This window comes from Corapipo altera, unplaced genomic scaffold (genome assembly GCF_003945725.1).
Source record: "Corapipo altera isolate COAL_440 unplaced genomic scaffold, ASM394572v1 133, whole genome shotgun sequence".
Lineage (NCBI taxonomy): Eukaryota > Metazoa > Chordata > Aves > Passeriformes > Pipridae > Corapipo > Corapipo altera.
Genome location: NW_020884939.1, coordinates 3741947 through 3767461, shown reverse-complemented (window position 1 = coordinate 3767461; position 25515 = coordinate 3741947). Strand labels below are relative to the sequence as shown.

General features: G+C 43.8%; 1 protein-coding gene across 4 annotated transcripts in view; it reads right to left on the bottom strand.

The window, feature by feature from the left end:
* PCDH15 (protocadherin related 15) overlaps nt 1-25515 on the bottom strand; it is a 673791-nt gene that overhangs the window by 93349 nt on the left and 554927 nt on the right. For all 4 annotated transcript variants that reach the window (XM_027661020.1, XM_027661021.1, XM_027661019.1 and 1 more), the window contains 2 exons: nt 20269-20362; nt 6127-6255 (listed from right to left, as the gene is read on the bottom strand). In XM_027661020.1, coding sequence (XP_027516821.1) covers nt 6127-6255; nt 20269-20362 — 223 coding nt within the window. The remainder of the gene's footprint in view (nt 1-6126; nt 6256-20268; nt 20363-25515) is intronic.

The window sequence follows — 25515 nt, the reverse complement described above, 5'->3', positions numbered from 1 at the left end:
CTCCCCAAATAAAACTTCCTAAATCACAGATGAAATATATTGCTGGAAATCTCCACGTTTAGCTGGGCTCCCAAAGAGTTCTCTAATATGTTAATCCATTTGAAAGTTATTTTTGGAATTTCTCTTGACTGCTGGCTCTCCTCCTAAGCCCACCTACTTAAAGAATATTAGAATTAGAATCCAAGCTGGAACATAACAGTCAACCCTTGGATTTAAAAGTACTTATCTCACCAGTCAGACTCTTCTAATGCTCTTGGTTGCATTCTGTCATCTCTCTTGTTCACAGAAGAAAACTTAAAGGGAATTAGTTTTCTGACATTAATTACAGATAGCAAAGACAAGAGGTCTGAATAATAGAAAAAAAGACACTTGACACATATTATAAGGAAATTTGGGGTTGGGTTGGAAGGGGCCTTAAAGCCAATCTTGTTCCATCCTCTGCCAGGGACACTTTCCACTATCCCAGGCTGCTCCAAGCCCCATCCAACCTGGCCTTGGACACTTCCAGGGATGAGAATCAGGCATCAAAATCCTAAATGGGCCTGTATTATCCTAGAATATCCTGAGCTCGAAGGGACCCACAGGGATCATCCAGTCCAGCTCCTGACCCTGCCCAGGACACCCCAACAATCCCACCCCGTCCCCGAGAGCATTGTCCAAACAGTCCTGGAGCTCAGACATGAAACCACTGATTCAGAAGGTTTATTACAGCAGCAGGTTGAAAGAGATAAAAGGGCTTAAAAACACCCTGAAAGGCAAGGTGTCAGGAGACAAAAACAAGGATTCCTTTCATTCAAAAACCCCCGGACTCTCCACAAGCAACTGCCACGGCTGTGCAACTGGTCTGATAATAATTCACTGCACTGAAGCAGGAATGGTATCACTGGGAAGGTAAAGATGGAAATTAATACACAAATGTAAGAGATACTGGGAACAGGGAAGACAAGAGCACAGCTTTTGAAATTCATTTACCCATGGCAAGGAGCTTCTTTAACCTATTTGATCTGTGCCTTAAGCTGACTTAAGTTCAGGGACCCGTGGTAGAGCAGGGCTGTAAAATATCCTTCAGGAATAACACAACCCCTTGGGTTTCAGCAGAAAGAAGGTGATCCTGTCCAGCACTGGTGGTCTAAAATGGAAATAAGTAGCACAAATCTATGTCCACACCTATTTCTTCTCATGCCACAGGCTCGGAATTGAAACTTTTTAAGAGGCAGCAGGAATTTGCCTGTTGAGAACCAAATGAAAAGCCAACTAGAAGTACATGAAAATCTCTATGTCACCAGCATCTCTATGAGGATCTTATGGGAGATGGTGCTGAAAGTCCTATTAAAGTCCTTAAGTCCTATCTAACCTAACCTGTAGGCAGCTTTCTTAGTAAACATGGAAGAAAATGATACCACAAAGGTTCTGTCCAAAGGATCAACCACTTACAAGAACCTAAGTCTGAACTTTCTCTGGTTGTGGTTCATCTGCCACGTTATGATTCTCTGATTTTAGGTTCTGATTGGGTTTTTATGGATTCTGATTTATATTGTTTTTACATGTATTACGTGAATTCAAAATGCAGTGATTTGAGTAATGTGGGATTCCTTTCTGGACTTTTTCACAAGATCTTGTAATGTTACATGGAATAGTTTGGGTTGGAAGGGACCTTAAAGATCATCTCATTCCAAGCTCCCTGCCATGGGCATGGGCAGTAATACTTCACCAGCACTGGAAGAAGATTTCCTGTCTATAGAAAGACAGAATCAATGAGTTGTGAGTGGTCTCCAGAGGTCATTTAGCCCAACACAACAAGCCTCACCAACATCTGTGAAATTTAAACTGGGCTGTAAATCCTGAGCCTTGTGAATTTAAATAAAAATTGAATCACAGGATGGTTTCAGTTGGAAGGGACCTTAAAGACCATCTCAGCCCAGCCCCTGCCATGGGCAGGGACACCTCCCACTAGCCCAGGTTGCTCCAAGCCCCATCCAACCTGGCCTTGGACACTTGCAGGGATCCAGGGGCAGCCACAGCTTCTCTGGGCAACCTGTGCCAGGGCCTCCCCACCCTCACAGGGAAGGATTTCTTCCCACTATCCCATCTAACCCTGCCCTCTGGCAGTGGGAAGCCATTCCCTTTCATCCCTTCACTCCAGGCCCTGTAAATAGTCTCTCTCCCTGTTTCTTGTCATCCTTTTCAGGCCCTGGAAGGCCACAATTCAGTCAGCCCAAAGCTTCTCCTCTCCAGGCTGAACAATCCCAACTCTCCCAGCCTTTCCTCCCAGCAGAGCTGCTCCAGCCCTCTGTCAAAAAAGAACTTGTCACAATTCACTGACACCCACAGACAGCCAGCTCTGTTAGGAAATTGGTGACATAATTACCTTCCATCAGCATTCAAGAGTGAGTTTGCTTCTTTACCCAAGGCATTTAAAATACTTCTTTCCCATTAAAAAGCAATGTCTAGGATCAGTAGACTGGTGCCAGACAGGATATCTCTGTCTCACCCACTTAGTTTTGTCTTAGTTTTGCCTGACTTTGCTCTGCAGTGAACAAAGGCTATTGGATTTCTACCACAGGTATGATTTCACATTTATAAAAAAGGAAAGCAAAATATTTCCATTGTGCAGTACAATCAAAGAATGGCCTCCAAAACCCTTTTCCAGGAGGTAGAATAGCTCCACTTCTAAAGAGCAACTTTCTTTAAGCATTTTTTTCATCCTTTAAAAAGAAGCAGGGGACAGAGGTATCACACACACTGCAAACTGCTCTCAGTACTGCAGTGTATTTATACAGTCTCCATCTCAGGGATGATCTAAGGTCAGTGATACTCGAGCATCTGATTAAGGAGTGGTTTCCCCACCACCACATAACTCTTTATCTCTATTTTCCTCCTCATTTCCTCCCCCAGCGCTGTCTCCCCTTGACACCAACACATTCAAGGTGGAGATTTCAAACAGTGCTGATCACAAAAACACGCCATCAACAAACAAATGACAGGGGGGAGTGAAGGGATCTCGATATATATATTAAAAAATAAATGAATAAAACCCTCAGTCCAGTGATGTCTTCCCTCTCCTGGCCCCCATGAGCTCAACAGCTTCTTCTTTAACCAGACACTGCACTTTGAGTCTGCAACAAACTACTTGGGACTGATTTTCCCTGAACAGGACTGTGAACCTGCCAGCAGATTTTGCAGTCGATACATTGATCCCTTCCCAAATGTCATTCCGTGCTTTCCCTCCCATGCCCCTGGTATTGATAACAGAGCACTGTACAAGGCAAATCATTCCAATGCCCTGCCTTCAGCATGTTTTAGACCGCAATGAATTGCCTGAATTTCACTGTCAAGTTTCCCATTTGCAGCTTTTTGCTTCCCCTTGCTCCTTTGTAGAGACCTTTATGCAGCAATTCTCCTGCTGCCTTTCGGGGCATCCCCGGGATCAGACTTGAGGGAGCAGCAGGGAATCCAATCCACCCCCGACTGCCCCAATTTAGACAAGGCAGTGCAAAATAAAAGGGATTGGAAAGACATCTGCTCCACTGCCAGCCTGGTTTTTTTTCTTTTAATCCTCAGTCTGCTCCACAACTTCCCCCAGGCAGAACTCCTGTGCCAGTGCCTTCAGGAACTGAACTCCACTGGCAGACAGAGCTGTTGGAGTGCAGGGGAATGAGAGCACTCCGGAGTGTGGATCCTGCCTGACTGCAGGAACAAATCCTCCCCTCTCCCACAGGAAATCTTTCACTGCCCTTGTTCTACATCTCCTTGGGAAACAACCTCCCAGATGCCACCTAAGCCCTTATGGGAATCCCTTTTGAAGCCCAACTTTCCCACTCAAAACAAAGCAGGGCACAGAAAACTCTTGTCTGTGGCAAATTATTAATAAGAGTGCCCAAAATAATTGTTTTATACCCCAAACTGTTTATAGCCCCATCCCTGGAAGTGTCCAAGGCCAGGGTTAGTGGGAGGTGTCCCTGCCCATGGCAGGGGGTGGGATGAGGTTTGAGGTCCCTCCCAACCCAACCCCATCTGAGCTCAGGCAGGTGATGATCCCGACACCAAACCCCACGTGTAAAAGATCCCGAGGGACCAAAGTGGTTGAGCACCTTTTCCATATCCTTCACCATGAGGTCCTCTGCCTCAAGGAGCAGCAGGGCCAGATCTTCTGGGCTCTGAAGGTAAAAATCTCTTGCTCTGTTTTTCCCTGTGCAAAATGGGAGACGACATTCCAAAGGGAAAGGGACACTTCAAAAAACCTGTGTTTGTTTTTTTTTTTTTTTTAATCATCTATGTCACTCTTTGCTCTGGTGGATTTCAGGTTTCTGTTTGATATAAATGTAGTAAAAGACATTCTGAAAAGCTTGGTAGTCAGGGGGTTAATTCTTGGGAGGGAAAACACACATCACAATAAGTTCATGTTCTTTTACCAGGCTATTCTCACCTCAGATAGGCCTTTATGTATATTTTAACCACATTAAAGCTTCTATACAAACAGTATTCCCACAGAAACCTCTCCCATACCTGCTGTGGTTCTATTGTACAGCGAAGCACAACACACCAAAAGCTATTTCAGTTTTTAAAGAGGAATATCCTCAAGCAACACAGCTACACTGAAACGCTCACCAACATTATTTCAATAACCTCGCCGAAGCCAGAAAAAAATTCCAAATGCCCAAATCTCTCTTTTCTCCACCAAGAGACTGGTGTTAACCATGACTGGAAATGGTAGAACCAGTTTTTGTCACACCACAAGTGGGAACGAGAGATCCCAAGGCTTCAGGAAATATTTTCACTTCAACACAACTTAGAAATTCCACTAATTTAGAAGACAGAGAGGTTCTGTGCCGATAAGTTGTTATATTTTATAGTTCCATTGAAGCTAAATATACATCCACCCTCGTGTTTGAGAGGATGATTGAGCCTTGAGGGCCCCCAGCAAAACCCAAAATGGATTTTAAAGATATTTGGTACTGATTTGAACTATTACACCTGTGCATTTTAGCAGGCAAAATGAAAAATCACCACACACGAAGGCAATGCCAAAAACCAAAGGAATAACTTAACAATTTGTGAAACCTGATTTAATTGCAGTGAGGGATCCTAAATTCCCCATGTCCCAGGCTTCAGAACAGTCTCTGATGTCTTATTAAATAATACAAATCAGGAAAAAACCCATGCTCATTATGGATATATGCTACCCAAGATGGTTCCCATGGTACTCAAAATGTCCTGTTCTTCCTGAAGGTACGAGTTAAGGAGCTCCCATTTTCTACTTATATGGTTGCTACTAGAGAAAAAGAAAAAAAAGGTAGATTTTTCACTTAAATTCCTGAAAAAACTTTGCTTTCAAATTCATCTTTTACCTACAGCTCATGCTGCATCCAACCTTAGTGTTAACTCATCCCTGCAGCAGATATGAAACATTACATTCAAATACTGGGCATCAAAACCCCACAGAAACAACTCCTTCACACTTTCTTCTTGCACCTGATGCTGGAAAAAAATGACTTTGCCCAAAAAAAAACCAAACAACAACGTTTGCTTCAAGTGGCTGAACCTGCAGCCAGGAGTTCACGAGACTCACAGGTGTTATAAAGATTTACACAGCTTCAAATCCCTCAAATTAGCAATACCCCCAAGCAACATCTATTTTTACAGCAGGTAATCAATTATTTCAGTCAAGGCTGGTTTTCACCTTAATGGCCTTAAAATGTTCCATATGTGGGACAATTTCCTATAGCTGGGTGTCACTTGTTCTTTATGGTAGGAAATGATTTAAAAAGAAACCAGTAAGAGTTTTAAAATGTGGCAATTTAAAAAGAAACCAGTAAGAGTTTAAAAATGTGGCAACACTCTTTTAACACTGGAAATCTGTGACAAGTGAGTTTTTACAGTGGCATTTCTTAAAAAACCCCAGGGGTTTAATGTTTTATTTTTACATGAAAAAGTGTTTTCAGTTATTAAACACAGCAAATAAAACAATTCCATATTTTAAAGCACAATTCTACATCTGACAATGGATAGTTTGCATTTAAACTTATGACATTTTGGTGGGATTTTGCCTAAGGCACAATTATTTCGTGCTCTTTCCTAACTGTCTGGACAGTTTGGGTAATAAAATAAACAATTTAAATGACTTACCCTAACTTGACCAACAAAAGCATTGGCTTCCTCTTCCTGCACAGAGAGGTTTTTGGGTAGAAACATGTCAAAAACTGGTCCGTTGTCATTCACATCTGTCACCACTATATTGACAGTAGCAGTTGAGGTCTAAAGAGAAAAATAACACTATGAACAAATTATCTTTGTTTTACAGTTTCCCAGGTGAAAAACTTATTGTTATTTATTAGACCTGACCAGTACAGAATCACAGGTAAACAGAGGATCAATTTGTGACAGAGGAAGCAGCATTAATTTGAAGAGTTTCTTTCAATCTTTCCATTCTTATCAGACAAAAAAGGCTTGAGATTGAATAACATAAAAAAGGCTTGAGATTGAATAATATATTAAACAAAGGACATCAGATACCTTTTTTCTTACACCTCATTTGAAGGACTTAAGGAGCTTCCACTCCCCCCAAAAATTCCAGAAAAATCAAAATTTGCCAGAACAATAAATTTGGAAAGAAATTAGTGACTCTATCAATCAAAATATGCTCCTGTGATGATGAGCTGAGCGGATCAGTCAGACCCTGAGGTGGCACAATCATCTTGTCTCATCCTCCTGTACCTTCCTTCCTCTACCCCACACTGACGTGCTTTATACCCCACCACACCAATTTTAGCAGCCAGAGAGAGGGCTTGTGGGAACAGCCTAATTAACTGCCTTTTACACACATAAAACGTCCACAAAACGTGTCTGTGCTCCCTGTGGAAATTTTTCTATCCCAATCAAACCCAGTTGGAGAGGGAAATACTTTGCTTGTGGATCTTCACAGCTTGAATCACATCCTTTTTCAATTCTCCTACACACTGAGAGTTCCAGACACAATCCCCCCCATTGTGTATTTAATACATTATTGTCATTGATGTTTTATTGAATTTTAAATCAATTCACCCAACACAGTGTCTCAAATCAGCTTTCCTGGGTTTAAATACCTTTGGATATGGATCTGCTTTGCATCAAGTTACACTGAAGGAAATTTGGGCCCCTCACAGCAGGAGAGACCCAGAGGGGCTGGAGTGTGTGCAGGGAAGGGAACGGAGCTGGGGAAGGGGCTGGAGCAGCAGGAGGGGCTGAGGGAGCTGGGGGGGCTCAGCCTGGAGAAAAGGAGGCTCAGGGGGGACCTTCTGGCTCTGCAAGTCCCTGACAGGAGGGGGGAGCCGGGGGGGGTCGGGCTCTGCTGCCAGGGAACAAGGGACAGGAGGAGAGGGAACGGCCTCAGGCTGTGCCAGGGGAGGCTCAGGTTGGCCAGGAGGAGGAATTTCTCCCTGGAAAGGGTGGTGAGGCCTTGGCAGGGGCTGCCCAGGGAGGTTTGGAGTCCCCATCCCTGGAGGTGTCCCAGGAAGGCCTGGCCATGGCACCCAGTGCTCTGGGCTGGGGGACAAGGTGGGCATCGGGCATAGGGGGGACTCTGTGACCTTGGAGCAATTTTCCAAATTCAGTGATTCTGGGATTCCATGAAATGTTTAGGACATTACAGTCACAGCAATTACACAGTGAAGGTGTAACCCCAGAAAAAGTCCCTTGCTTTAGGCACAAGACTGACCAACCTGGCTGAGAGTGACACCTCAATGGTTTCACACACAAAAAAACCCCCAAACCAAAACCTAAACAGAACCAAAAAGCCCTCAAAAAGTCTGAATGGAAAGCAGCATCTTCTGGTGCTGTACCTCCCCCCAGAATGAACCCCAAGCAGTGTCACATACACCCCCACAGTAACTGCCCACAATTAATGCAGAATATAATCTAACTTTTATTAAAAGGAAATCTCCTTGTATCTGCCATGTGGGAAAAGCACCTGCAAAGGACAACTAATGCCCTCACTCTCTTCATAGAATCAGAGAAGCACAGAACAGTTTGGGTTGGAAGGGACCTTAAAATTCATCCAGTCCCACCCCCTGCCATGAGCAGGGACACCTCCCACTAGCCCAGGTTGCTCCAAGCCCCGTCCAACCTGGCCTTGGACACTTCCAGGGATCCAGGGGCAGCCACAGCTTCTCTGGGCAACCTGTGCCAGGGCCTCCCCACCCTCACAGGGAACAATTCCTTCCCAACATCCCAGCTTAGCAGCATTCAGTCCCGCTTTCCTTGCTCCGCTGCCGGTTCAATCCAATAACTTTCTGCAGGAGGAATCCTGTAAAAGGCCAATCTCCTTCACCTCCCAGATCCTCAGCCCTGGAAAGCAGCCCAGCTGGAATGAGCTGCCTCATTTCACAGCTCTAAATCTGGCTGCTGTGTTTGCCCCGTGTCCCACGAAATCACAGAAGCACCACACGACAACCCCTTACTACTGCCAAAGTAATGAATCCAGAGGATTTGGAACTGAGCAAACACAAGGATCCTTTCAGGCTGGCTGCTTCTATTTGCTCAGGCTCACTTATTTGCTAATTGTTTCGGAAAGTGCCATTCCCACGTTCAATTTCTATAAGGGAAATGCACTTTATGCATCACTGTCATCACAAAACACGCTCCAGAACGTTTGCTCTGATGTGCAGTGCACGCTGAATGTAAATGGAATTTCCCAAGGATAACTTGATTCCACAGAACTCAGGGTAACAAACAGTCTCACATTTAATAAACTGAGACAAAGGTGGTGTTAAAAAACCGGGGCTTGAGACAGGAATTCCCATTTGGAAAACATTTCTTTTCATTCAAGGCAATTTAAAGGGGCTGTGGCTGAGCATTTGCAGCCTGTCTTCTCTTCTGTGAGGATTTCACAAGAAGAGACACAAGGAGGGAGGAGAAGAGATATCTGGAATTGTTTCCCAACTCTTAGATAAGAATTTTTAGTATTTTTCACATTGATGGCAATACTTTACTCATCTTAAGCACTTCCTTTACCTGCCAGCCAACACAGCCAGGCCACTGCTCCTCTTGTCACTGAGTCTCAAGTCAAATTTCCACTGATGAATTTAAGGAGCAAGATTTTTGTAAAGAAGTAATATTTTGCAAGGGAAAAAAATACTTCACTGAGATGCCAAAAAGGAAAATAAGTTCCCAAAATCTTACAAAATGTTCTACTTCCTAAACTTGCAGGGGTACTAAAACAAGACCCTGTCATAAGACCAACATTTCAAGTAATCCCTTATTTACAGTTTAGAAATTTATAGTTCAGAAAACTATCAGATGTGGATGAATTCAGTGAATTCAGAATTCACTGTAATCAGATGAACATTTCAAATAATCTTCCTATTTTTTTAGCCACAATTTAGCCAATGATCAAAAGTGGATGAAATCATGAGGAGCACTCAAAGCAAACTCTGGGTGAGCTGCAGTGCCCCTGGGTTCCCTTCTTTTAAATCAGCAACACCAGACTCTGAACTGAGAAAGAACATGGGAATACTCAAAAATCTTGCTTTTTCACCTGATTACAGGAAACATTTGTTGAAAGGTTGAAATGCCAACCTTTAACATGAAATGGGAGTCCCTTGGCTACCTGTGTGTCTCTGGGATGCACAGAGTAGCAGTTCTGCCACTAACATCACAAACTGCTACAATCTAAGGTTATTAACTAAATCTCACATTTTTATATCCCCATTAGATGGCTCCAAAGATTTGCCTGAGCTCTGTGCAAACCACAGCCTCAGCCCTGCTCTGAAATAGCCTTTATTAGACAACTGGAATTAATTACAGAGGCTTATTCAGAACTGCAGAACGGAGCAGTGTTGCTAACAACATGATCATCCATCCTGGGAATAATGGAGAAAGTCACCTTCTTACAGCAGCCAAGGAAATGTTTGGCACTAGGCAACAGGTGGGAAGGACCACGGGGAGTGAGGGAATGGGTCACTGGTTCTCATACTTCAAGTGCTGCCCCACACCTGGGATCTGCATCCCACACCCCTACAAGGTTACTGTCCACTCTGGCTCTGGTCTTTGTACCCCTGCAAGGTCACCTGAACGTGGCAGAGGAAAATGAACTCAGTGCTTAGAATTCCCAGCAGCAGGAAGCAGATTTTGCCTCGCAAAGCTTGGGGGAAATGAACAGAGAAAAAGATGATGCTTCAAGAAAAGATGGTTGAAGCAAATCAGTCAGGGCTGGAATCTTTTATTCGTCCCCTTGATTGTGTAGATGCTGTTTTGGTTGTTCCACAGAATCACAGAACAGTTTGGGATAGAAGGGACCTTAAAATTCATCCAGTCCCACCGCCTGCCATGGGCAGGGACACCTCCCACTAGCCCAGGTTGCTCCAAGCCCCGTCCAACCTGGCCTTGGACACTTCCAGGGATCCAGGGGCAGCCACAGCTTCTCTGGGCAACCTGTGCCAGGGCCTCCCCACCCTCACAGGGAACAATTTCTTCCCAATATCCCATCCAACCCTGCCCTCTGGCAGTGGGAAGCCATTCCTTCTCATCCCTTCACTCCAGGCCCTTATAAACAGTCTCTCTCCATCTTTCCTGTAGGCTCAGAAGGTGAAGAGTTTCACAAATATCTTAAAGAATCATGAAAAGTTGCAGAGTTTCATAGAGGATGCTCGAAGACAGTGAAACAGCAAAAAAAAAAAGCTCTTCACATATGTTTGAATACCACTAAAAGTCTTTAAAGAAACTTGAGTGGTTCCCCAAGGCAATGACAGATACGTAATTCACAACTTGGTTTTGTGCATCCATCGAATGGATGCTCTCCATGGAAACATAGCGAGGCTAAAAAACTGCTTTGGCTGGTTTAAAATGAGGCATTTCTTAAGCAGATTTGTCAAGCAGGGTTTGGAAAGGAGTCCTGAAGCTACTACTGGAAATTCACCCAGGGAAAAACCAGCCCAGCCTCATATCGGGCACTTCCCATTCATTACTGAAGCAAACTCTGTTTAATGCTCTTTTATAATAAGCATAACTCAAATAAAAGATCAACAGCAGCAATTTATAGCTTTCTTAGGGCCCCTGAAATAGTTCTTACATATATAATTCTTCCCTGAGCAATAATTGTAACATTTACATTGCTTGCACAAATACCTTTGTGTCCTGAGCATGCCAGGCCCTGACAAATGTTATGGATGGGAAATATGAAGGAAATTCCACTTTATTCTTTATTTGTACCCTGTCATTTAAATTGAAGCTGAGAATTGATGAGAGCATTCTATGCCTTGGGAGAGGAAACATTCTCAGCTCTGATATCAAGCAAGTTTATTAATCTGGACAAACTCTAAGACAAACACTCATCTCGAGACAGAACTACTTTGCAAATAATAAAATCTGAGGGAGGCAAAGACCTTATCTAATAAAAAACCAACCAAACAAACAGTCAATAATGCTTCTGATATACATATCAGGACTTACCTATATTCAACTCAACAAAACTATACTTGAATGACCACAGAACCAGTGATTCTGTGATTATTTTCAGACCTTCTTTCCTTCCTGTGTAGGGCACAAGAACTCAAAAAGCAGCATCTACCACCCCCCTAGAGCTCTCCAAGTTATACAGAAGAAATGGCCAGCTGGACTGCAAAGAAATAGAGCAAAGACTGAGGCTTGAAGAGACAAGATAGGCTGAATGTGAAAAGATCAGGAAAAGTCTGTGGAGCAGACAAAGAGAAAAGCTGTCAAACATACAAAAATAACACAAAGATAAAGCCCCAAAGGAAAGCCCCCAAAACTAAAACCTCACACATCCAGAAAGGGAATGGAAAAATGAGAACTTCAGGGGGAAAGGAAGAGAAACTCGTGTACATCCTTGACAAACACACAGAATGGTTTAGGTTGGAAAGGACCTCCACGATCATCAGTGCAGCACCACCACTAAACCACATCCACAGGTATCCACACTCTGCATCCAAGTGCTTTTGGAACACTTCCAGGGAAGGGGACTCAATCACTGCTCTGGGCAGCCCCTGCCAAGGCCTGACCACCCTTTCCAGCAACAAATTCCTCCTCCTGGCCAACCTGAGCCTCCCCTGGCACAGCTGGAGGCCGTTCCCTCTCCTCCTGTCCCTTGTTCCCTGGGAACAGAGCCCGACCCCCCCCCCCGGCTCCCCCCTCCTGTCAGGGACTTGCAGAGCCAGAAGGTCCCCCCTGAGCCTTCCCTTAATGGGAGTGTATTTATTTTGGGATACAAAATGCTTCAACAATCCTTGATGCAGATCTGTTTCTTACCCCAAAAGAACTAAAAGTTCATCTTTCAGAATGTAATCTGCTCAAAATCTCTAACTGCAAACTGTGATCAACCCATTGCTTTATGAGCATAACTCAGTTCACCCCTTCCCTTTTAGCATATGAAATCAAAGCCTTTATGGGGAATATTATCCATGCTAAGCTGCATAAACACTGGAAGTGGGGGAGTCTCCTAAATCTTGCCCTAATAAAAGAGCTGATACAGGGAGAAAAAGCCTTCTCTCAAAGAGGAGGAAATCTGGCTGGACAAATTCTTGTGCACACTGAAATTTATAGATCAGCTGAAATTTTTATGGCTTTCTCATATAAAATCCTTAACTTGGCAGGAAAATAGCAATAGGCAGTGCTTTTCTTTAATTATATTTACTTAATATGTTAAGGTAGTATTAAAGTGGCCCAGAATAAAGAGGCTACATAGATATTATTTTTTTGGTAGGCTTGTTTTACTGATTACAAAAGAGTCACTCAAGTAGGAGTCTTTCTCAATCCAAGCTTTTTTGTAGGCAAAATCTCAGTTCAGTATTTCCTGAGAGGCATGTGTGATTTATTCTTGCTACATAATGGAACTGGTGTGGAGCAGAGACAGGTAATATTCAAGGAGTAACAGAAAATTTGCTGTAATTAATTAATTCTCTGTATGCCATTCAAGAAGTAAATCTTTGTTTAAATTACCTTGATCTAGTGGTACCTGTTTGCTCTAAGAAAGGTAATTAATTCCAGTGTCATGGGAGAAAGATGCTCTGAATTATTAATGATCTTAAGATGGCTCAAATACTCAAGTCTGACTTACAAGATGAACCACAACTGAAATAATACAATCACAGAATGGTCTGGGCTGGAAGGGACCTCAAAGCTCATCCCATTCCCACCCCCTGCCATGGGCAGGGACACCTCCCACTAGCCCAGGTTGCTCCAAGCCCCGTCCAACCTGGCCTTGGACACTTGCAGGGATCCAGGGGCAGCCACAGCTTCTCTGGGCAACCTGTGCCAGGGTCTCCCCACCCTCACAGGAAGAAAATAAGGCTTCTTTAGGTTCCCTCAGTTCCCTGTGGTTCCCACTAGTTTTCATCTATTGCTTCTTCCCATGACTTTCTGGGAATACCAGACTTCTGCATCCTGTAGCCAGGAATATGGTATTCAGGTTTTTTTAAATGGCCCCAAATTAGTCCTGGGGTCTGAAGTGCTACTGTTATTCCCATTTCCTCACTGCAGAAGGAGTAGGCACAGTGGATTCACGGGGGCAGATCTGGGACTCGGGGCTTTCAGAGAAACCCTCCCAGAGCCAGATGACCTCTGATATTCCCCAGGCAGTGAACCTTGGACCGTGTCCTGGACAGCTGGGTGGACAACAGCTTCTCCTGGACTTCCAGTGGAGTGTAGAGGCCTGATGGGTGAGTCTCCTAAGACTTAAAAAGGAATCTGAAGCCCTGCCAGTAATTCCCGAGTAGCCCAAAGCGACCGTGACCAGGGACATCAATGTTGTTGCTCTCCTTCAGCCACTTTAGAAAGGAAGGTTGGGAACAACCCTGGATGACTGACAGCTCTCAAGAATACTTAATTCCTAACTCCCAAATGCCTTTATCAACTTGGCACTGAGCTGCTCTGCTTTGCCAAGACTTGGGCAGGAACACAACTGTTGAAGTGCCGGGTGAACGTTTTCAGGACTGGACATTTGTACTTGGAAGTTTGAATCCCGCTCAAATCACACAATTCACACTGTGACAATAAAATAGGGCTTCCCGTTTCACCTGGATAAATGAACTGGATAATCACACACACACACACACTCACACAAGCCAAAAATAAAGAGCACAGGAGGCTTTTTCTTCCCTCTAATAAAAGCCACGCAGATTTATTCAAATGCCTCCCTCTGGAACGTGAAGCCAGGAATTGTTGCCTTGAAATCACATCCAAACACACCACACTCAGTGAAAACAATTTCAGAGCTGTTTTTTCATTCCCATGTCATTCTGCCCATCTACGACTAAATGCTCATTACCAGGGGAATAAAAATATTTTCCTGACTACTCAATTAATGCCTCCTTAATTGTTGTGTCAGGTTGGTGACAGTGATGGGTGGGAGGTCATGTTTCCCCAGGAAAACCCACAAGCCTGTTAATGCTCCAGGTTATAACTCAGAACAACAATAATTTGGGAAGCATAGCTGAGCATTGTAAGCCATCAAGAGCATTATAAGGCAGGGCAGAGTGATGGAACAGGCCACAGCACTCCACAGAAAGCTGTACTCAGTGAAAGTTTGTATTAATTTTGATGGAATTTGCAGTCCCCCAAAGTCAAAAGGTGTCAACATGACTGTCACCACGCATCATCAGGCAGTTAAATAACCCTTGGGGCTTAGAATACAGAAACCTCAACTAACTCAGTGCCACAGCAACACTGTTCAACCTCTCTTAGACCCTCAGCCAATGGCACAGAAAGAGGAGCAGGAAAAAAATGCCATTAAAAAAAAAAAACCAACGAAAAAAGGGTGTGAGACCATGAGCTTCAAATGCAAAAATGTGCTCACCAGACTTCATAGGTGGTGATGATGATGATGGTGATGATGATGGTGAAGAGTTAGGTTTCCCTAGAGAACAACAGGGATCAAAAGGAAGGCCGATAGCTTATTGTATCCTGGGGACTAGTCCAACATCCCATGGATTTTATAGCAGGCACACAGTGCTGGCCTGCCTCGGTTGAGGCAGTCCAGTCCTTAAAAGATCAGGAATCCAGTAACTGGTGGGTTTAGAAAGGTAATGAGGAGTTGTCTTCTCCAATACGAGAGGAAGCGGCCTCAAAGTCACATCAGGGGAGGTTTAGGTTGGATATTAGGAAACATTTCTTCACAGAAAGGGTTGTAAAGTATTGGAAGGGGCTGCCCAGGGAAGTGGTGGAGTCACCATCCCTGGAAGTGTCCAAAAAACATGTGGCTGTGGCACCTGGGGACATGGTTTAGCGGTGACCGTGGTTGTGGTGCTGTGTTGACGGTTGGTACTGATGACACTGGAGGTCTTTTCCAACCTTAATGATTGTGGGATTTGTACCTCCAGGATTATGGGAAAGGCACTCCGAAGAAATGCTGCTCCCCAGGGGACTGGGGCTGGTGTTGCTTCCCAAGTAGAAACATGAGCTTGTGTGGGAAGTGTCCTGCTGTCCTCCAAATTCCTGGAGATACCAGGATGGAAAGAAAGATCCATTTTGGCACGGTTCCCTGGGCCAAAGAAGACTCTGTCAGGGCTGGAGATGCCAAGCAAGCCTTGCTTATCTCCATGAAGGAAAACACTCCTAGTTTTATGAGAACAATGTTGAACAGGCAAGAGAGTCACCACCTTGAGAGAGAAGCTTTCAAAGCAGCGTGGGATAAATTTCTTTCCAAAAGCGTCAACAATTTCAAAGCAGAGCAGCATCTCCCAGCTGGGGTATTCCATCTAAAATGCAATATTTTATACACTAATATTTAAAAACTAATGAGCTGAAGTTATGCCCCCTTTGGCTTCATGCCACAAGGGCTAAAAATCTTTGTTCAGTTTTTATCTGAAAGTTATTATTGATGTTGAAATGTTCGGAGTGCTGGTCACAATTTCTGAAGCAAAATCACTGGGCGAATTTACAAAGACCGAACTTACTCAGTTAAGTACGAAACATCAATAAAAATATTTCATTTTTCCCTCCTTGTAAGAGTACTGACATGGCTTTTAGGCATCTTTATACTTGAAAACTATGTATTCCATGCCCTGCTCCCATTACATTGGTGGTGCAACCACAGCTGGCAGTGCTGGAGGAATGTCACCTCTTGAGATCCCGTGCAACCCAAATTTATTCTGTGATCCTATGACTGCTGTTCCTAAAACCAAGCTACAAAAATGTACCAGTGCCAAATTTCCATGTCGCAACTGAAGAGGAAAGTTCTTCTGGATTGGGCTTGTGAGGCAAGGTTCTGGTAGCTGGGAACTACAGGGACAGCTTCCCTGAGGAACTGCTGGAAGCTCTGACAGAGCCAACGACAGTGGATCCAGGAGGACCCACCGAGCCCAGCAGTGGGCTGGGATAAGAAATTTAGGAAGGAAAAAAAAGTTATTGCACAGATGTAACTGGGTCCAGAGAAGAGAGGATTGAGAACACATAAGAGGAAGAGCCCTGCACACCCCCAGGGCAGTGGGGTAGGAGGGGCAGGAGGTGCTGCAGGAGCCAGAGCTGAGGATCTCCTGCAGCCCTTGGGGGGGCAGCTGTGCCCCTGCAGCCCATGGGGGTCTGTGATGGATCAGAGACCCCCTGGAGGAGCCCACACTGGAGCAGGGGGATGCCTGAAAAGAAGGGTGTGACTGTGGGAAGCCCATGCTGGAGCAGGTCCTGGCAGGACATGTGGACAGAGGCGCCCACGCTGCAGCAGGTTTGCTGGCAGGACTTGTGACCCCACAGGGGCACCCACACTGGAGCAGCCTGTTTCTGAGGGATTGACCCCATGGAAGGGACCCACACTGGAGCAGTTCCTGAAGGACTGATACCATAGAAGGGACTCACACTGAGGCAGCCTCTTCCTGAAGGACTGACCCCATGGAAAGGACCCACACTGGAGCAGTTCCTGAAGGACTGATCCCATAGAAGGGACCCACACTGGAGCAGTTCCTGAGGGACTGATTCCAGGGAAGGGACTCACACTGGAGCAGCCTGTTCCTGAGGGACTGATTCCATAGAAGGGACCCACACTGGAGCAGTTCCTGAAGGACTGATACCATAGAAGGGACTCACACTGGAGCAGTTCCTGAGGGACTGATTCCAGGGAAGGGACCCACACTGGAGCAGCCTGTTCCTGAGGGACTGATTCCATAGAAGGGACCCACACTGGAGCAGTTCCTGAAGGACTGATACCATAGAAGGGACTCACACTGAGGCAACCTGTTCCTGAGGGACTGATTCCATGGAAGGGACCCACACTGGGGCAGCCTGTTCCTGAAGGACTGATCCCACAGAAGGGACCCACACTGGAGCAGTTCCTGAGGGACTGATTCCATGGAAGGGACCCACACTGGAGCAGCCTGTTCCTGAGGGACCAACCCCATGGAAGGGACCCACACTGGAGCAGCCTGTTCCTGAGGGACCAACCCCATGGAAGGGACCCACACAGGAGGGTGGGAGTGATTTTTCCCCATCCTTATCTCAACTCCTGAACCTTTCATTGTATTTTTCCTGACAACAATAACAACAAAAACCCTACACACACTCATAAAGTCTTTTCCCTTTGAATGCCTTTCAAATTTTAAAGAAACAAGCAAATCCAGCAAAAGCTGTACAGAATACAAAAGCTCACTTGGAGTATATTTGACTCTAATAGCTGGTTTCAAACAGCCCAGTGTTGGATGGAAAGGGATCAGGTTGGATATGCTGCTAGCTAAAATATGTTAATGTGATTTAAATTACATTGTACCTGCCTGGGGAATTAATTTTGTGATTTTAAGGGAAACTGAAACAAGTCATTCAATCAGATCCCCCGTTTTCTGTAGGCACTAATGGGATTGTTCAGAGCAAGCAAAGCTGGATGACAAGCAGCGGGTGAACAAAGCTTGGGAAGCAGGAGTTTTGCAATTGTAGGATTTTTTCCAATTTTTCTTTTTAAAGAGACACTGTTGCTTCCTGATAAAAACCAGTTAAAAATCAAAGTTCCTCCCTGAAATCACAGTGACTTGTTGAAACCAGCATCCCTGTCCTCAGAACACTTGGCAGGGTACCAGCCAGCAAGGAGCTGTCAGACAGCAGGGAGCACGTCCAAAAGAGCTGCAAATCAAGGAAATTGTGCAAAGACACAAGGAAGCCTGGTAAATTAGTCAAACCCACTGTTTCCTGGCATTGGAAAGCCATGGAGATTTAATGGCTTGGTTGAGCTACCCTGTTTAATCCATTTGTGTGTAAAATAAAAGCCAAGAAGCTCATCCAGCCCCGTTTGGGATTCTGGCAAGCCCAGCTCTTCCCCCTTTGGTTCCACCACAAGCTTTGGGGGCACAAGCAGGCAAATAAGTCATGTTGCTGGACTACTTTAAGAAGAAAGGTGCCTCATCACTGACAGAAAGTACCACAACAAAACAAAACAGACCCCAAAGCGCAGCAACAAAGAACATGCCCAAACTAGAAAGTGTGACCACATTTCACCCAGAGAACAACAAACACCACACCAGGCAGGTACAAAACTCCAGGTAGAAACATCTGGCACAGAATCCCAGAATCACTGAGTTTGGAAAATTGCTCCAAGACCATGGAGTCCCCCCCTGTGCCCCATGCCCACCTTGTCCCCCAGCCCAGAGCACTGAGTGCCACGGCCAGGCCTTCCTGGGACACCTCCAGGGATGGGCACTCCAAACCTCCCTGGGCAGCCCCTGCCAATGGGATTGAGGGAGGAAAGAGATAATGAATTAGCAAGGGAATGGATTTTTTAAGTGGATGATGCTGTTAGAGTAAGTATTCAACCCTGGCATAGTTCAGAGACAACATTAATGGAACCCTCCACAGCTTATTTTTGGTGGGTTTTACAAAGCTGAGCTTCAAAGTCACTTCTCACCCCATACACAACTATTTTCTGTAACCATGCCACCATGATTGACTGGATTTCTGTTAAGAAAACAGCTGTTATCTCCTGATTAATTTTAACATTCAGATGTCCAGTTAATCCCAGGGCAAAGCAAACGAATCCACAGATGAAAGGAAGAGGAAGTATCTTTTCAGTTGCCTTCTTTATACCCCAGAGAGTATTTAAGGAGTGTAACACAGCCTGAAACAACATGAAGATCTTTTATTTACATCTTCAGATTTCACAGCTGGAAGTCTGAGACCAAAACAACTGAATTCACAGCTCTCAGAAATGGAGAGTAATTCACAACTAACAGATTTCCAGAGATAAGTATAACCAGATTTTTAATGGAAAAGGTGCAGGCTCTCCTATAATTACTCCATATTGCCACAAAATTGTAGAAAGGCTCTAAACTTTTCCAATATTTGCTTGGAGAAAAAAAAATTCTGAGTAAATTCCCGCTCAGGGAAGGCAAACCTTGTGAGCTGAAGAAGCTAAAATAGGGAAAAAAGGACAGGACAGAAAAAAATATAAGGTCTTTAACAGCACAGAGAAGAAATATTTAGAGGATGAACATATCTGAATACACAAAACCTCAAATGTGCTGGCTCTTGTTGAAGAATAACACAAAGAAGCAGCAAAATCACAGACCACAGAATGTGCTGAGTTGGAAGGGACCCACAAGGATTACCCAGTCCAACTCCTAGCCCTGCACAGGATCATCCCCAACAGTCACCCCTGGTGCCCCAGAGGATCATCCAAACCCTCCTGGAGCTCTGGCAGCCTTGGGGCTGTGCCCACTGCCCTGGGGAGCCTGGGCAGTGCCAACCACCCTCTGGGGGAAGAACCTTTCCCTGAGATCCAACCTGAGCCTGCCCTGACACAGCTCCAGCCATTCCCTGGGTGCTGTCCCTGGTCCCCCCAGAGCAGAGCTCAGTCCCTGCCCCTCCTCTGTCTCTCCCCAGGAAGTTGGAATTGCAGTGAGGTCTCCCCTCAGTCTCCTCTTCTCCAGGTGAACACACCAAGTGCCCTCAGTGTCCTCACACAGCTTCCCTGCTAGACCCCATCTTCAGGAATCTTCAGGAAAAGAAGTAGAACTATGGAATTTTACTTCCTCTTGAGCAGCAGGGATCTGTTAGCTGAGAAAAACTGCCCCTTGACGACAGAACAACCTCCAGATGGCCAGTGATGCACCGGCAACACCCTCCAGTGCCCTTCCCCATCTTCGTCTCCCTCCTTTGGATGCTCCCAAAATCCCTTTGTTTCACGACCAAAGGCCGTTACTCAGTGACACACAGGCTTTACCCACACAAACCTTTCGGAGATCGAGGAAAATCACTGCAGATTACACATGTATTTGGTCAAGACCCATCTCACAGGCACTCCAATCATCCCACCCCCCAGTGCCCAGCGGCACAGCCCGCTCTCCTCAGCTTTCCCAGGACACTCACCCCGTCGGGTCTGCCGTCCGAGGCCGTGACAATCAGGATGTAGCGGTCGGTGCTTTCCCTGTCCAAGGGTTTTCCCAGGGCCAGAAGCCCAGAACTGTAATAAAACAAACCCACAACACGTCACCACAGCAGCTGATAGAGATCCACAGGTGCTTTTGCTCCACCACTTTGTGCCACACCAAGGTTTCCCCCTTCAGGTTTTATGTAGGTAAAGGCTGATAAAAATCCATGAGCCAGTTGTTAATGTTTTCAACTGGGACAATTTAGGATTAAAATAACAACCTAGTTTTTAATTTATTTAACATTTATTTATATATTAATTTAATTTAACAACCTAGTGATCTACAGGTGACTACAAAAAGAGCTGCACTGAACACAGGACCCCTATTTGTTACTGCTGCACTTTATTAGTCTATTTATTTATTAAATATATATTTATTTAATGATTACTATTACTGCTGCAATACATGAGAAGAGAGAATAACGAGCAGGCTATTAATCACTGAGGAGTTCTGACATCCAGCAGGATTGAGCAGTAAACTGTGGGAATAGAACACACACAGACTTAAGTATCAGCTTACTCAGGGTTTTATAGGGAAAGGCTACAAACTTACACATTGTGTAACTTCAGAGTAAGTCCTGCAACGAGCTAATGCTCTTTGCACAGAGATACCAAAGTCCCCAGTATAAAATATTCCCATAGGAACAAATGTTGAGGAAAATGACTCATAGAACCATGGAAGGACCTTAAAGCCCATCTCGTTCCAGCCCCTGCCATGGGCAGGGACACCTTCCACTAGCCCAGATTGCTCCAAGCCTGTCCAACTTGGCCTTGGACACTTCCAAGGAATCAGGATATTGTGATTATTGACACCCATTTTAAAAGGACACTAAAAAAAAGGTTATTTGGAAGCCACATACAGTGCTGTTTTTTCTCTCTGATTTTCTCCTATAGAGGTCTGGAAGCACCAAGAGAGGCAAGATCCCACCATGGACTCATTACTGGTATATTAGGAAGGATAGGGAAGGTATTGTCTGGACAACCCTGTTTGAGCAAGCTAAACTCTGCTTAACTGAGCTGGCACCAGAGGTATGGCCCTGACCACCCCCAAAGCTCCACATTTCATTTACAGGATTTTTGTGTCTACTGGAACCCGGGCGAGCGTGTAACAAACTGACTCCTCTCTCAAATCCATGGGCTATTTAACTCCTGTGCCCCAAAAAGCATGGATCCAGGACGATAGTTAAACACAGATCCAGGATGACTTATCCTCTGTTCCACGGCTAAGCAGCTCCTCCCATGGGACTCCACCAAACATGTCATGTTGAGCTTAAAATATCTGAAGAAAAGCATAAGAGCACGTGAGTTCGCGGCACAAAATCCACACCAGCTGGAACCTGGGGATGCTGCGACTTTCCACGTGTTAGGCCATTTTCAGTGGCTCTCTCAGACACAAGCATTGGTGAGGCACAGCAAGAAACTGCATTTGTTGTACCCACATCTGATGGTCATGACCCGGAACCTCCACAGCTGCTCGTACAGAAAGAGGTTTTATTAAAAAATGTTAAAACCAAAGCAAAGTTCAAAGTCCCCCCGAACCAGGAGGTCTCATTAGATGAACTTCTCCAGGATGTTTGGATGTGTAACATCTGTATCTAATGATGGTTTTTCCCTAGACTATAAATTCCTGCAGAGTTTCTGCTCTGATTTCTTATTCTCAGAGAAGATTCACTAAACTGGTTCCAGGCCAAGACTTCTTCCAACAGAGACAAATAGCACCACTTACTGCTGAGCTATTTCTTCCAAAAAATATAACAGAAATTGGTGGAAAACGTGAGTGGAAGGATAATTCTCCCCTAGAACTGAAAGGTTGGGAGGTAAAATAATATCCAAGCTCAGAAATCAAAGAAAATAATATTCCAGGAGATGCTCCATTCAATTTGTCTCATGGTTAAATGATAAAAACATGGGCTCATGTCCTGGTTGGCTTCACCCAAAAAGGAAAAGCTTCACTGGACCTAAAATACTTCCCTGGAGGTTGGTAAAATCCAGAGGGGAGGTGGATATTGTGCATGGGTTTGTAACCCAGTAAAAAAGGAGCTGACAGGCCTCGGATCCTGCAGGGAGGAGAATGGAACCAGCATCCTCCTCCTTCCAGGGCAGGATTTCAGGTGCTGAGGATTCAGCAGAGATCCCTCAGATCCCAGAGATCCCTTCATCAGGGAAAGTGACTCCCCAGAGGGAAAGTGTAACACCCAAGCAAGGGACACACCTGAGAAAGTTTATGTGTGTATATATATAAATATATAAAATATATAAATCTGTAAATATATACAAATGTGTAAACTTATATATTGTATATATCATATTATATAATATATTAAAATATAGTACTAAATAAAATGTTAAATATTTTCCTAAATACATTCAAAATATACATAATATAAAAAATATAATATACAGAATATATAAATTTTTAAATATTTATATATCATTTGTATATATTGTATATATTTATTTAACATTACATATATATAGTAATATATGTATATATAATAAATATTGTATATATATAACATATATAATATAGATACACACTACATAATATATATTTTATATATATATACTATATATAATATATTTTATGTGTGTATATATATATATAAACTCTCTCAGGCCTGTCCATTGTGTGTATATACATATATATATATATATACACAGATATACATATATTTATAAAAAGCCATATATATTTTATATATGTGGCTTTTTAAATAAAATATATAAGTATTTTATAATATATAATATATAAAAGTAATGTATCAATATATCAACTATATACATTATGATAAAATGTATAATATATATTAATATATACACAATATATAATATAAAATATATAAATTGATAAAATATATTTTTATATAAAGTCATATATATTAATAAAAATATACAGCTATACTTATTATAAATAAATATATAGCTCTATATTATTAAAATACATGTACATGTATACATCTATGAATATGCATTTAAAAATTACATATACACATAAAGTACATGAGACATATTTTATATCTACCAATATACACGTACTAAAACATTCTTATATTTGTACTTTTAGCTTCTTGCATTAGTGTCATAATTAGACTAATAATAATTTGATTAGACTATTAAGACTTTAATTAGACCAAGGGTAAATTCCTAGCTTTGCATACAGACAGCCCATGAGAAGGCAAATCAATTAGTTATCATAATAGACTGAATATATACTTTTCAGCATTTGTTCAAGACACTGCAATAAAATACAAACAATTTCTTTTTATGGGGAAGGAACAGTAAATAAAACATAAACCATTTAAGTGGTAAATTATTAGTTTTAAAAAAATACCAAAATGGAGCTAAGAGTAAAATATTGACACCAAATCCTGCTTTATTAACACTGACCTCAAGCTGCATAAATCACATTTCCCCAATATTTCTGCACTATCATATCACTGTTTTTATCTTCTCCTTCCTACTGCTTGAAAAATTACACTCTCTTGTCTCTCTGTTCCCACAGATGAACATCATCCAAAAGCCAGGCTAAATTTGAAATATCCTGTGTTTTCCTCCAGGGTTCAGACGTACCCACGTTCCTCTACCACCCCAGCTTTCAACCCTTGCTTTCCCTGAGGAACCTGAGGAGGTAGGGAATTACTCAAGTTGGAATGGTAAAGAAGGAGGAACAAAACCACCTCACGACCTTCAGACTGAGGAGAAAAAAGATGTAGTAGTAGATGTAATACTGGTAGTACTCAGCACTCCTGGTGGAATTACACAGGAGTTCCACTGCCACGCTCCAGGATGCAACAAAATCATCCAGAGGAGAAAAAGGCAGAGAAAGAATCATGTTCATGGTCTCTGCCTTGGCCTTAAAGTATCTAAAATTGAGGTGAATTCCTGTAGCTTTAATATGCCACTCACATTAACTCTGTGCTTTAATATTAATCCTCCTTTCATCTCCTCTCAAGACATTCCAGCAGCCAGGAAACAAAAAAACGCAAAAAAGGCTGTAGGAAACTTTGCACAGGCCATTTCTGAGAGAACAGAAAGGGGAAAACTCTTTAAAGAGTTCCCCTTTTTTATCAGGAGGCACCAGTTCAGGGCCCCAAACCTCACGGTGTGGTGCTCAGACACATGTGGGGGCTGTGAGAGTGGGGGTGTCAGCCTGCCCAGGAAGGGTCCTGGAGCATGGGGATGCAGGGATGGAGGAGGACTTCCAGTTGGGAATTTATTCACATGCCACATTTAGGAGCTTGGTTTCTGGGTATGTCCACGCTACCCCCATCCAAAGTCAGACAACACAGGAGCTGCCAAGGATCCTGCTTCCAGAGTACCTTCATGCCAGAAGCTGTCCTGAATTCCCACACGTTTTTTCTCTGGTATGGAGAACTACCAGGAATTTTATGGTGTGACCTGAACAGCACAAACTACATGAAAGAACTACCCACTGAGAAACCCCTTTGGAACATCCCTCCTGCAGCCAGGTCACACAATTCACCTTCTAAATCAACAAATGCTGCTTTCCAAACAGTGTGACCCCCCACTGGAGCAGCTCTCATGGACCAGGTTAGATTATTCACCTTCTGAAAGTCACAGAGGAGGTCAGACTGATTTTTCTGTGTTAAGGAGAGGGTTGTCAGCATCCCTTGTGCAGGAATCCCTACAAATCCACACTGTGCTGGAGCTACAACCCCCAGCAATCCATCTGAGCCGATGACCACAGCACACCTTCCCTGATCTGCACCAAAACCTCCAGTGCTGAGCCATGGATAACACCAGCAGCCCAACCTGGCCACCTCAGTGAAGGAAAGTCTCCCCTCTCCAAAGTGTCCCTTCCCTCACCTGACAAGTCTTTATCATTAGAGGGCCCATCCATCACTCTTGGTGGAGGAGAGCACCACCTCCTGGGATCTTCAAGGGGTTTTTACATTCTTTCCTAAATGATTTGGCTCTCCATGAATGGGAGACTTATCACCTGGAGCTTTCCTAGAACATACAAACCTGTTTCAGCAGGTTTGTGTATTTAGGTTCACAAAGTCTCCCTCAACCCAAATTAGAACAATTTTTTGCAATTATACACCGTGAACAAATTAGCCCCAGGTTACTTCTGTCCCATCATTACCACAGGAAGTAAACTCACCACCTTCCCTTCCTTCTCCAAAGGAAAAAGATACTTTGGAGTGTAAATAATAGCTACCAGT